Source organism: Primulina eburnea, chromosome 2 (assembly GCF_022965805.1).
Source record: "Primulina eburnea isolate SZY01 chromosome 2, ASM2296580v1, whole genome shotgun sequence".
NCBI lineage: Eukaryota > Viridiplantae > Streptophyta > Magnoliopsida > Lamiales > Gesneriaceae > Primulina > Primulina eburnea.
Window position 1 is genome coordinate 509,390 of NC_133102.1, and position 14,728 is coordinate 524,117.

The 14,728-nt window shown below is 36.9% G+C and overlaps 1 protein-coding gene across 12 annotated transcripts; it reads right to left on the reverse strand.

Annotated features, from left to right (window-relative positions):
• Positions 1 to 441: 441 nt before the first annotated feature.
• LOC140815960 (putative clathrin assembly protein At5g35200) lies at positions 442 to 13,885 on the reverse strand. Of its 12 annotated transcripts, none has more exons than XM_073175034.1 (19): positions 13,479 to 13,883; positions 13,273 to 13,396; positions 12,923 to 13,138; positions 12,014 to 12,786; positions 10,885 to 11,020; positions 8,139 to 8,277; positions 7,993 to 8,062; positions 7,692 to 7,789; positions 7,055 to 7,196; positions 6,874 to 6,974; positions 6,010 to 6,093; positions 5,829 to 5,879; positions 5,504 to 5,725; positions 5,332 to 5,412; positions 5,165 to 5,242; positions 2,435 to 2,581; positions 2,285 to 2,351; positions 2,093 to 2,205; positions 442 to 1,224 (listed from the first exon to the last, which is right to left on the reverse strand). In XM_073175034.1, the coding sequence occupies exons 6-19, from the start codon at positions 8,238 to 8,240 to the stop codon at positions 724 to 726; spliced, it is 1,857 nt and encodes a 618-aa protein (XP_073031135.1). In that variant the 5' UTR covers positions 8,241 to 8,277; positions 10,885 to 11,020; positions 12,014 to 12,786; positions 12,923 to 13,138; positions 13,273 to 13,396; positions 13,479 to 13,883; the 3' UTR covers positions 442 to 723. The 12 variants fall into 12 exon arrangements, with proteins under 12 accessions (XP_073031135.1, XP_073031142.1, XP_073031151.1 ...); XM_073175041.1 differs by having other exon boundaries at positions 12,014 to 12,796; XM_073175067.1 differs by having other exon boundaries at positions 450 to 1,224; positions 5,504 to 5,569; positions 5,660 to 5,725; positions 12,014 to 13,138; positions 13,479 to 13,880.
• Between the last annotated feature and the right edge of the window lie 843 nt (positions 13,886 to 14,728).

The window sequence follows — 14,728 nt, forward strand, 5'->3', positions numbered from 1 at the left end:
AAATCTCAACAATTATCGAATTAATTCTCTCACTTCAGTTTCTTTTGTATATCTATATATAGTCCATTCAACAAACGATTAGCAACCAAAGCATACGTAAATTTGTTGCTCTCTTTCAAAACATATTTATATACAAATTACAATAAGAACGCTGTCTGTCTCTTCCTCCATCTCTTGCCTTCTCCTTTGCCTCATTGTTTTTGCATCAGGTAGCATCCATTTACAAACCATATATATGTTTGTGTGTGTGTGTGTGTCAATATATATATAAACTTGAAGAAATAGAAGAATAATAACTTTTACTTATATCTCATTTCATTATACAAATAAATTTTAGAACCAAACTTCCCATTAATAAAAATTATTTAAAGAACCAAAAATCTAGTAACTAATTCCTATGAAATTGAAAAGCAAAACATGAAGCTTCTGGAGTAGAACTTTCGCCTCCACATCTATAACAAAATATTTTATTTTTCACATTCAATGCTTCACAAATGGATTATAGCTTTGGCACAAATGCTTGTGGTGCTAGCAATTTGAACACCACATCTCAATTAACTTAAAAGGAGGATGTCAATATCATTTTGAATTACTGGAAACGTTAAACGTTTTCAAAGGAAGAAAAATTGAAGCAAGAGTATCAAAACTCTTTTATCAATATATATCCTAAATAAACATATAGGTGCGCGATTGAGAAACTAACCATAAACATGTGACGGACTTTTAGATCAAGCTTGAGTTACAAGACTGACTAGGAGGCGGACAAGGCAGTGAGCCTTGCTCCATGAAAGGATTTGTGAACGGGTTTGTGGAATCACGACCAGATGTTTGTTCGTGCTGCTGATGTGGCTTTATGGGATCAACTTGCTCTTGTGGGATTTCAGCTATCTTCATAAAATCATGTCCATCGGTTGATAACTCTTGTTGCTGATGTGGCTGTTCTTGGAATGGTGTTTGCTGTTGCGAAATTTCATGCATGTAGTCATGATGTTGCTGTTGCTGTTGCTGGATGAATCTTGCTTGATGTTGGGGGATTTGAGGCATCTGCATAAAATTTGGGTGTGGTGCCTGGCTTGTCGCGTAGAGGGTTGTCTCTTGATTGTAACAACTGGACTCGAAAGGATTTGAAGAGACCATCCCCACGTGATAAGATTCATTTTGACTAGTTTTAGCCAATGCCATTTCATATAGACTGTCAAGTGTTGATCTGTCCAGCACATTAACCTGTTTTTTTTCACATTGAATTGGACAAGAATCAGGACAAATTAATGCAGGTAGAACACGAACGAGAACCGTTTGCCCCAAACTCAGTGTAAGACGCAAAAGCATTCACTCATTTGCTTCATCTCTAGTTCTCTCCAGAGAAGCACCAAGGTGCAGTGTGGGTACTGATGAACTAGCATTTAGACCCAAGGTGAGAGCACTTAAGCACACTATTCTCAATTTTAAAAAGTATAAAAACTTTGTCACAGAAAGAAAAACCACGACTTATAAGAGGAGCTTAAACTGCTGCAAGCCTTTATAGCACCAATTTAAGGTACACTTTTAATTAATGTCCCCATCCAACATCGAATTCTGCGAGGTGTTCATGATTTATAAAGTAATGCAATGGATTCAGCTGGCAATTTAGATTAATCATTCTTGTATGGTGAGGATGTAACTGAAGTGAATGTGAGGGTAGCCATCTGTACGTAGTTGTGCTTGAGAAATCATGAGGCATGAAAATTCTGTAATGCCTTGAACCTAGATGTGAGTTGAGCACCGATAAATTTGACTTTACCTAACATGATGCATGATATAATATGAAATAATCAGCTATTGTAATTGTGATTGTTCGGACATCATGAACAACAAATGCATATTATGCATTACACAGTTGCAAAGCTGCAACATAATTATGCAACAGAATTGGGAAGAAAGCGTGACAAAATAAAAATAGAAAGACTGCTTATTGTGCTGCAATCAGTTCATATATCCTTGTAGGCAACTGGAGCAAATATATTATTACCTTAGTGTGTGCAGCAAAAGATTGCAGCACAATAAGCAATAGTTCATATATCCTTGTAGGCAACTGGAGCAAATATATTATTACCTTAGTGTGTGCAGCTAAAGCTGCATCAGAATGTGGTTCTGTTACTAGTGCAAGCTCCCAACCAGCTGGTTCACTTGACAAATCTGAACTACTTGTGAGATTAGATGCTCCTTCTACACATGATATGAAATGATGACATCATGCTTTCTGACTACTATTAGTATTGACGAAACACATAAACACAAGAACTACCTAGTGAAACACTGGGGGAAGCTTGTTCAGCCAATTCAGATGCTTCCTGGCATGGTTCATCCCAGCTCTAAGAATACAAGAAACTTGATAAGGTAAATTACTATAAACTATCTGCATTTGAATTGATCATATGAATCAGAAATTCTATACCAATAGATCGGGAATCAAAGGAGCTGCTTCAGCATCGGTTTTTTGGTCCTTGATAGAATCTACAGATGGATAAGATCCCTCTTCAGTATCAGTATCCAAATTTGATGTCGGCTCAGTCACTACTTTCTGAATATAATTATCTTCGTTCTGATAAGTGAAGGAAAAACCATTTAAAATATGATTCACATTTATGTAAGGAGCAAATAATCTATATGTTAGATGTTATCTATGCATATTTTTAGGTCCACAATAGTTGAAAAGTAGAGGGGGCAACACACTTATACACTAAATTGGGTTGAGAGAGTGAATATATATGTATATTGTTGAAGATCTTAGATATTTAGATAAGAGATAATTAGGATATTTAAGTTAAACTTTAAATTTAGAATAGATATATTAGAAATGGTAGAGAAAAGAATCTAAGTTTTCTTTATATAAATTTATTCATGTATATTAAATGATAATAAGAATTTTGATTCACCAAACTACATGGTATCAGAGCTTAGGAACAAACTCTAGCCACCATGACTAATTACGGCCATATGGCCTCGTCGTTGGAGCCTGAGAAACCATCATCGGCTCCGCCGCTTCCAACCATGTCCGATCTCTCTCCGTTTCAATCCATCACGTTCCACAAACTCCACAAACTCAATGGCCAGAATTACTTACAATGGTCCCAGTCCGTCATGATGTTTATATGTGGCAAGGGAAAAGAATATCTCATCTTTGGCTCACGACTGGCCACGACAGATGGAAAATTTAAATCTTGGAATGCCGAGAATAGCATGCTCATGTTTTGGCTTATCAATTCCATGGTCCCAGACATTGGAGAGTGTTTCCTCATATATTCTTCTGCGAAAGAAATATGGGATGCAGTCCGGGATACGTACTCTGCTCGGGACACCACGTCTGAATTATTCAGTGTGGAAAGCAGCCTTCATGATGTCCACCAAGGTGAGGACACGGTCACAACTTATTTCACCGCACTCACAAAACTCTGGCAGCAGCTAGATCTGTTCGAATCACACGACTGGAAGTGTGCATCGAACGAAGCATAATTCAGGGAAATTGTGAAGACCAAATGAGTATTCAAGTTCCTTCTCGGCCTTGATGCATCTCTCGATGAAGCACGTGGCCGCATCTTGGCCACTAAACTGCTGTCAGGACTCTGTGGTGCTTTCTCCAACTGGCCATGTCAATCTTGACTGGCCACTATTCCAACTAGATGTTAAAAATGCATTCCTCGATAGAAAACTGGACGAAGAGGTAAACATAGATATTTCCTCAGGGTTTGTGACACAAGCAGTGAAACACAAAGTGTGCAAGTTGAAAAAGTCCCTATATGGTCTTAAACAGTCACCTCGAGCTTGGTTTCATCGGTTTACCAATGTGTTGAATAAACAAGAGTATATACAGTGTCAAGTAGATAACACGTTATTCATCAAGCACACCGAAGAAAGAACTAATGCTCTCATTGTCTACGTCAATGACATCGTTCTCATGGGGGATAGTGAACCAGAAATGACAGGCATAAAAGGATCCTCTCAAGGGAATTTGAAATGAAAGATCTAGGTAAACTTAGATATTTTTTGGGGATGGAAATGGTGAGACCGTCTCAAGGAATTTCGATCTTGCAACGAAAATATGTTCAAGATCTACCGAGAGAGACTGGAATGTTGGGGTGCATACCAGTTGACAATCCAATGGACCCGAATGTGAAAATGGGTATGAATCAAGATCGAGTGCTTGTTGACAAAGGAAGATATCAGCGATTGGTTGGAAAATTGATCTACCTATCACACACTTGACCTGACATAGGATACATTGTAAGTGTTGTCAGTCCGTACATGACTAAACATAATGAAGAACACATGGAAGTGGTACACCGAGTGCTACGATACTTGAAGGGAAAACCTGGAAAAAGATTGTTCGTTAGGAAGACCGGTGAGAGTAAGATTAAGGACTTGGGCACAACTCAACCTCAAAAGCTATCTCAAAGGAAGAGGATTACCCAAGTATACATAATGAACTCCCATGGACTTTATTCAATTGATGTAGGACAACTATCACACCATTTTCATGCCCATGAATAAACAACTGAATAATAGGTGGCCCAACTATGGGCAGTCCAACACATAACAATGGATCTTGGCTCCGACACCATGTTAAGATTATGAACTTGGGTCTATCTCAATCCCAAAAGCCAGCTCAAGAGGGGAAAATAGTCCAAGTATACATATAAAACTCCCAAGGACTTTATCCAAGAATTTTATCCAATCAATGTGTTACAACTAACACACCCCATCACGCCAAAGAATAAAAAACTGGAGCGTGGAGACATTAACAGGTGGCCCAACTATGAGCAGTCTAACACATAACGGTGGGTCTTGGCTCTGTTACCATGTTGAAATTATAGACTTGACCTAACTCAACTCCAAAAGCTAGCTCAAGGGAAAGAATTGTTCAAATCTATGTATAAAATTCCCAAAGACTTTATCCAACAGATGTGGAACAACCAACACACTTTCTCATGCTCAGGAAAAAACGACTGAAGCGTAGAGACATTAACAGGTGGCCCAACTACAGGTAGTCCAACACATAACGATGGATCTTAACTCTTATATCAAATAAAGATTATGGATTTGGGCCCATATATGGACAGCCGATGTGGGACAACTTATATATTAAAGGTACTTAAATGTTTTGAATAATTCAGGCACAATTACATACTGCTTTCCAGGGAAGCATCAAAGCTTGTGGAGCATCCTTTACATACTCCTCCATGGCTGTAAGAAATGAAGGGGGAGGCTGCAGTGTTTCAAGCAACATTTGGAGTTAAAAGGAGTTAAATTTGATTATCTGAAAGAACAAAACATGCAACGTGTAAAGTCACATACCTGCTCAATTTTGACGTACTTCTGTCTTCGCCCAAAATCAACGCTCCTGCACATCTCATAAAAGTTTGACAACCTCTGTGCCTGCAGTATTGTGCCCAGCATTGAAGTAGCATACACCTATGGTGCTAAACATAGTTTGATTGCACAGTAAACTAAGAGGGACAAAACCTACTTGGTCCCCTGCTCTTCGATAAATTTCAAGTGCTCTGACAGCATCATGTCGTTGCATCTCAAAATACTGTAACAAATACATGCCACCGATTCTTTGTAAAGATATGTATTTCTGCCCTTTATGGAAATACAAAAAAAAAAAAAAACTAATACATACTTTGTCAACCAAATTGAGTACTCCATCTGTTATTGCCACATAAAGCCTCACACTTTCAGCTGCAACCTGAAATAGCAGATTGAAATTCAAGAATTCATATAGATCAATTTAAGTCATAACAATGAATGAAAATATGGCAAGGAGATCAGTCTTAACAATAAATGCTCACAATTGAAAGGGCATACTGAATCATGAAACTACACAAAGCTGCTCCACCTGGCTGCACAATTGCATGCAATCAACATATAACAATTTAAAAAATAAAAATAAAAATCGCATGCAAGTAACTTTAACAAATATTTATTGAATAATATAAATCATAGAACTCTCACTAATTGGCAATTCTGTACCTGGCAAGCAAGAAGGCGAAAAAGCAGTTGCTGCAAAACAGGCAATTGCTCGAGCAAAGCAGGAATGTCAAACTTCTTAGTTCTCTGTTAAAAATACATTTAGATCACAGCAAGGAAGTGGAACATATAATCAAAAAATTTCATCCATAATTCATAGTAGCTTCCATGTCAGCACAAACTTTCAAGTGGCAAGATATAATTCAGTCACACTTCTCAAGCCACCAAAAGGGAAGGAGATGAGCTGGGAGCTACAGCTCATATAAAGATTAGACTCCTTCAGACCTATTAAATAGAAAAGGAATACAAATAGCTGCCACAGTTGGCTATTGGCCCTATTGGCCTCTGAGCTATAAATGATTCAGAGACATGTAAAGGACATATACAAACCACTCAGCAATTGCTGGAGGATTTATTTTCAGTCAATCCATTCCAGAGTCAGTGCCAGAAAACTATATTTACCTTGAAATTACCTTGTCTTGGTAAAATCCAAGAGTACAGTACAGGTAAAATAAGTAACATAAACTTATGGAAAAGTGGGTTAAGAAATGCTACCCAAAACAACAAAAGAAAGCAAAGAAATGCTACATAGTGAATAAGCTTTATGGAAAAAGAGAATAGCATTAAATTCAGAAAGGAACAATGAGATTCTCCAATAATGTTATAGATATGATGTACCCATAAACAAATAATTGCATCAGTTTGAAGTAGATATGTTGCAGAGTATGAAGGTAAGAAAACATAAACAAGAGGAATGCAATGAAGTGACTATCATTCAAAAGATTTCATTTTTACAGTTAAATTCAGATAAACAATGTAAAGACAGTACCTTAAAATAAAATTGTCAAAAAAAGATAAAATACTTGCCGAGTGATCTCTGTAGAAATCGTATTTGAGAACACGAAAACATTCCAGGCATTCTTCAAGATACAAAGCATATGTACGGATCCAAGTAGAATTGTCCCATGCTTAAAATCAGAAAAACCCGAATAGTCAGTTCCCAACTGTTAACATTTATGATTTCCATATGGAAAAGAAAAATATGTACCACTGGGACTCGATTCATCCTTGAAATGTAACAAGTTTAATATATGACCTCTGCTACTGTTATAAATAATTAGTTCCTCACAAAATGAAGGATCGACCTCCCTCAACGCACGATGTATAACAATCAAAGTTTTTAGTGCAACCTGAGAAAAAAATGGAATACATTTCTCATCAGAAGTTGAAGAATACATTAAAACAGCAATTACGAGTAGACGATCTAGTAAGGATAAATATTTTGAATTGATTCAACTATATCTAACACACATAAAACAATAAAAGTGAATACAATGATGGAGGATGAGAGAGAATCAAAGCATTGGTCTGTGCACTACAGAGATTAAGAATTATTAAGGTTCAAACAAGCACTCCACTCGCAGCCTGATTTCAACTTAAGTGTTCAAATTGATAAAGGAAACAAAAAGTTTCCCAATAAGCTAATGACAGTGTTCAATTCCAATAAGGAAATTGATTTGAGTTACTTAGACCTTTTAGCCCGTGTTAGAATAAGAACATTAGTTTTGGGCTAAGTAAGTTATTACTTGGCTTCCTTGGTGACAAAAAACTTAAAGGTGCCATGTGGCTAAAATTCAAAAATACGAGTGAATATTAGAAAATAAGAAGGGGGCCAAGAAGCATACCGCCCAGGTACGTGTTTTTCCAAGACGCCTTGCAAGTGCATCTATGCAATAAACAACATCTGCTCGAGGTCTAGAACCAGAAACTGCACCAAGAATAGCTGACAAAAAATAACAAAAATCTGCATTTTACATATGCCTGAACTCCAAGGTATAAATCACTCACTTTTTTATCAAGAAAATAAAATAAAAGGAAACAGAATCACAATATCTGGAGACCAATAAACCAAGAGTTGTGGGCAATGATACATCCAAGGAATGGAAATATAATTCAAAAATCCCTAAAAAAGAATTGTCTGCTCACTTCTCACATGCTTCTCCTTTGGCAATGCTTCAACATGGTTTGTGGCTTTCAGAACAGCAACATCTAGATCCTGTAATACATAATCTTATGTTTTCCCTTCGAAAAATCACAGTATCAAGAAAATGAATTTACAGCTCAAGCAACACCTTATAAACACTATTGACTTTGGCCATTCCAACCATTGTTGAATCCTTAAGAGCTCCCATAGCTTTTCTGAAATTTTGCTGGCCATTACTTCCAGCTGCCATTGAACGAAACTCCAAGGAACTCGCTTAATGCGTCCTTCTGCACTAAAATTTGACGGTAAACATATGGAAAACAACAGCTAATGTCACTCATCTAATAATAACAATAATCTTCTTTATCAATAAAAAATGTTGAGATGACATCTGCATTGCAAAAGGTAAGAGTATTTCATATGTAAGATATTGACACCCAGATGCCAATGATTAAGCCGTTCAGCCCGTCCTCTTTATTATTAATTTATTGATCTTTAAGTTCAAGCTTCCTGTCTTCCCAAATTAAAGGTTTTCAAATTCATCACTTATTTGAGTGCAATCCGGGCTCAAAGGTTAATTTGCACTTATTATATTCAGTATCCTTCATGCACGCAGTCATCTTAATTTCACATGTTCAATTCCATTTTTGTTTTCAACTCGTCTAAATAAAAATCTTTTCCTTGGCGTAAAAATTAACATTAACATATAATGTATCGTCACGCCATATAATATTGAACATCTCTCAATAAAATAGCCCGAACCCAAACATGAATAAAACGATCAACTCGATCCCCAAATTCCTAATAATCGACATCATCATAATATAACAGAAGATGATCAAATTATTGGAACGCAAAACACATCGATAGAAAGATGCACATACATTCAACTAACACGCAATTGCACAAAAAAGAACACCCAACCATTCAGAGGAAAAAAAAGGCTAGATAATTATCTGGTAATCGAAAAACGCGCACCAAACAGATGCATATGCAGAGATTGAGCAGTGCCGCGGTGATTTACCTTTAGGTATTTACCGCCGGCCTGAAGCCGGAAATAACGCCGTTGAACGAGTCGGAGTATCGATTACCGTAAAGGAGATCAAATCCAGGGAGATTTTACTCCCAGCGCCGGAGAATACAGTGATAAATTGCCCGCGAGGTTGTTTTTGTAACCGAAAGATTTGGGTGTATGAGCATTGACCAAAAACAACGTCTCTGTTTCGCATGTCCACTTTATTGCGTTGCATGAATTGTCCACAGGTTCTTCGGAAGAAATTTATTTATTTATTTAATTTTTTAGGAAAAATTACATTTATTATGTATACAATAATCAATATACATTTAAATAGTGTACCGATATTCTATCTATCTACATTATATAGTGGTCTCTTGATACGCCAAATTTTAAATTATAAAATAAATTAATTAAATTATCAAATTGTAAACAAAAAATTAACATTATTTCTAATTTGGGAACATTAACTTTATGAAAAAAACTTATTAAAAATTAGAAAATTTTAAACTTCGTTTTAATTTTGTAAACAATATTATTTACATAAAAATTCGAATTGACATATACACAACGTGTGAACACAAAGAGCTAATAATTAATGTGTGTATAACATATACATTATTTCTCTCTACTACATAATAATACATTGACGGCTTAGAGTAACTATCTTACTCATTTTAATGGATAGAGAAAAATACTGCTTTTATTCAATAAAAAATATTTTAAAAACCTATTTTACTCAATCCTAAAAATAACTACATGATTTGTCAATATAATTAAATATTTAAATATATTTAAAAAATCAGTAACTTAATTTTTTTTTAAAAAAGTGATTTATATTATATTAAAAGTGTGCACACGAATATAAGACATAGGAAACAAAGATTACATGAAACAAAATATCGCTACATCGTATCGACGCGCATATATAATTATATTGCATGCACATTATGCCTGAAATTACGTTTTGATACTCTTGAAATCTTAACTAAGAGGAGGAAAAAAAAATCTTGCAGACGAAAGAAGGTTCTGTTTAGAAAACTCGAAATAAATATAAATTTGAAACTAAGAGAATGATATTTCATCGACAGAAAAATGTGCTCTTCCGTGATAAATAGTAGTCAGAAATATAAATTTAGGGGAAGGACGGCGCCGCTCGACAAGATAGAAACTAATACTTCTTAGTTCTTTCTCCCGGCTCATATATGCAAAAATTAATACCCTCGTTTTCCACCGATAAAACTCAAAATAAATTAATGAAAAACTATATGATCACAAAATAATATCAATAAAACATTGCCATCTCAGTCATATATATTATTCAAAACCAGAAACATCAACCTCCTGACAGCGTATCAAGCCAGCAGCTCCGCCTTAGCACAGCCACTTCTTGCACTCTATGTTCACATTCCATCTGACCCTGTGCATTAACACTATCTTGGGAGGGAAAACTTGGATTTCATTCACTTTTTCTTAGAGTTACTACTTGAGGTGTAAAAGGTAAGTGATCATTAAGGAATCCCTTCTGAGTATGTTTAGCCAGAGCACGACATTGCTTCATGCAGAAAATAAAGCAAAATTTATTCCTTGATCCAGCTTAAGATTTAAAGGCAACTTCACCGAAGCTCTCCCTCTCTACCATTTCATAAATCAATGTCATTGAATGAAAAAATATCGAGAGTGCATAAAAAAAGTCTCAAGTCACTGATAGTTCAATCACTAAAAACATTGAAAGGCAAACATCAGCATATAATTTCCTCGAGTATGATTCAGCCAAGAGTTCGGAATTGGAATATGGTATTGTATAAAACTAGTTAAACTATTGCCACGTCATAAAGAAAGAGCGTGCATAAAATAAATACCACTAGTTCCAAATTACCTTTTCCTATCACCGCATTTCAAAATTGAACATCTAAATACTGGTTGCAATTTAATGAACCGAGCAACGACACGCTCTTGGCAATCAGGATATACAAGTTTCAATGTCTGAGGAAGGGGAACCTCCCAAGTCCCACCTGCATTTGTTACATGGTACGCTGAGAAACTCAATTACGACAAATACCAGAATGAAGAATGACTTAATGTAGGAAAATGTGCTGAATAAAGAGCTATTACACTTTATGCAATCATACTCAGGCTGAGCATATCTCACATTCAATGAGCTGATTAAAGAACTATGACAATTTTATACAATCATTCTCATGTTGGGAATATCCAAGATAAAGAGGCAAGGTTGTGCCAGTATAACCATATCTTGCAAGCAAGTACTAGTGTACAAGGGTCCTTGCGACACGTCTGAAACTTTGGATTTTTGTAATGTCGCAAGTTGTGTTGTTTCTATTCATGGTGCAATGCCTCTTTAAATGAGCGGGGCCATGAAGGTATTAACTTTTCTTATTTTAAAAAAATGATGTAGAGGTATTTGACTGGATATTGCGCCTGAGGGAATTAAAAGATGGAACATAAAAAGAAAGGAAGCCTAAAGGAACAAAATTAAAAAAAAAAACCACAAGAATGAAGTGATAATAAATTATGGGCAATCGATGCTAAACATGAAGACATCCTTGTAACCCAGATGATTATGTGAAAAATTATTTGTTGTAGTGATTGGACGGAGTATACAAGAATTACAACTAGGGCCTTTAAACATAGTATGCATTCGGCTTATAGCCTCATATTTTAGGAGACAATCATCCAAGAACTCATAATTCGACAAATGATTTCTAAATTTCTATATTAACGTCATCTATGCACCATATTTCATTTCTCCAGAGAACCCAAATAAACAATGTAACAGTCTAACAGATAGTGCATAATATAAAATCTAAACACAGAGTGATCTCCACCCAATTCAATGGAAAGTTCCAGTCACAAATAACTTATTCATTCCTCTAGGATATCGAACATATGTAAATAAATGAAAAAAAAAGTTAAAATTTAGGATTCAAATTCCAGAGCCTGTGGAAAGTTAAGAAAACAAAACAGTGGATAGCTTAAGAGTATCTTACACTTCTAACGCACCATTTCCAAGCAAGACAGCAAGATAACCCATTCTCTTCATGGATTGAGGGTCACAACCATTATATGGCCGCCACTTTATATCCCATGCAACTTTCCCATTATGAGCTAAACACAGCATCATTCTAGGCAAAGCAACATCCTTGGGAACAAAGTATCTAGAAGTATCACAAGAACCAGTACAATTTATCTTATTGTGGGGCCTCAAGGAGGAATTCATTAGATAGCTTGCAGATGATGATGGATTCAAAAGGGAAGGTTCTTGGCATTCGTCTTGTCTGCGCATATGCAAATCATTATTGTGAACCTGGATTTGATTTTGTGCCTTTGCTTGATTTCCTCTGCCTTCTCAGGAGAACTCAATGTTGACGCATTTGAATATTCTGTCTGGTTACAATCTTTATGTGATCTCTCAAGGTCTTCAAAATGTTTGTTATGGAAGTTTTGTCTGATGGTTGCGATATAGAAGAACCCTCAGGGTATTCAACAGCAAGAGGTTGCTCATTTTGATTGTCAGCATCTGCCTTTTCTAAAGGGTCAATAAGAGGCTTCTTTCTTGGCCTTCCTCTTGGCCTTTGCATTTTAGTTGGCTCATTAGCCATGACCATCCCCTTTTTCTGGGTTGGCCTTGGCTTTTTATTACACTGAGATAGTACAATTTCCTCCTCACAGACAGCTAACAAACACCAAATTTGAATGACACCTCTGCCAGATAAGGGGGCGCCAATCTTGTGATATGAAGATTCAGGAGGATAAGCAGCAACTGCAACAAACTACTCCGTTCGCCTACTCAGGCAAAGCAATTTCCACTGCAGTTATTCTGCATAATTCCTTTTCTAAGCGGTACCCTTCGTTAAAGGAAAAGATTCCTGCTTGGATGAAGACACCATATCAATTACCTCAGGCTCAATGCCATTCTCCGAATTATGACCAACTCTGCGACACCAATCCAATGCCCAGACAGCACCGCCAACATGCATTTCAAAGTCTTTGCTGAAACAAAAGGAACCATTGATGAATAGCAACTGAAATCTTCTACGTACATCCCAAGATCTAATTATTCAGCCCGCCAAGATTTTCTATCATTAATTTTGCTCTCCATGCGGATTTTGAAACTGCGTAAAATCAATAAATAAACTCAAATTAATACCAAAAGAAAAAAAATTATTTGGGAGGGCCTATGCTGCACGTGCGCGTCGATCACTCGTGTAGCGTAGAGGGAGCAATGAAACTTTCTTCTGCAGAATACCTTAGGAACACTTACAGCTGAAAATTGAGGTAATGTAACCTCGCCGACTATATCTTCTTTCTCAGAATTATGCTGGAAAGCAAACCGTACAACCCGGGAAGCGTAATTAAAATCCCTCCACTCTCTGCAACAAATATTTCACTCATAACTTTGCATGCTTCAAGATCAAAGTATCTCCCCAACTGAGCGTTAAAAATAAAAGCTACCTTAAGAAAGTGATGGAATTGGAGAACCTCTCGTTTTCAGACTGATCGGCATCCACTGTTCCGGATAGCCCACAGAGATTGACGATTGTGTCGACCGCTTTGAAGTGATTCTCGACCGAATAATCATACTCGGAAACTGATATTTCCACCGCCGCCTCCTCTAAGTCGGCATATGGAGCGAGTGCAGGAAATTGGACGGGTGGCGCCAGGTTTTGGGCCACCATGCTTGGCTGGTTGGCCAGCGGTTCAGAGATTTTCTTCTTGGTTGATGGAGATTCTTTTCCGCTTCAATGCTTGGGAGAGAGGGGCGTCCTCGTCAATTTCCGATTCTGATTCTGATTCATTCTGCTGGAGAATTTATCGGAGAACGGGCCGAGTCGGGTCTTCCAGCGCACTTTTTAGTTTTATACAGCCCGGAAACATGATTGGCTAACAAAATTTCCATTTTAATAGAAATTTGTTACTCTGTTGCAATTTTTTTTTCATTATCGATGGACTAAATTGAAAATTGACAAATTATGAAAAGATTAAATTGATATTTGAATGATTGAAATAAAAATAAAAGTGTGTGTTGAAACAAAAAAACAAAAGTGTAATATTACTATAACTGTAAGGTTGCGTTTGGTTCGGGTGATTAGCATGTATTGATTATTTATCCTACCTAGTCAGTTGTTTGGTTCGCGTGATTATTAAACCAACTCAATCCCTCCTATGAATGATTAGGTTATATTAGGTAGGTTAAAATAATACCTCCTCACCCCCTAGGATTATTTATCTCACTCTTAATACCTCCTATTTTTCCAATTTTACCCTTCTCCTAAATTCAAACTCACCACCATTTCCCGCCACCGACCGCCGCCTCCACGACCGCCGCCGGCCGACCACCGACGGACCGCCGACCGCGGCCGAGCACCGGCAGACCGGCGACGAACTGCCGATTGTCGGCAGAACACCGGCCGACAGCCGGTTAGCGACGGTTTGCAAAAAATCCGTCGCAAATAGCGACGGTTTTGTTATAAACCGTCGCAAAATGTCAAATTTTTAGTAATTAAAATAATTCAAAACAAGATCGGCGACAGTTTCTCATGAAAACCGTCGCTATTAGCGACGGTTTTTCAAAATCCGTCGGTAATTTCCGGCAGCTGTCTCCGGCCGACTCACCCACCGATCTTTTCCGGGGGAAGGACAATTTCGTCTGTTCATCAAAAATTCAAAATTATCATACACTTAAAAATCTTACCAAACATAAT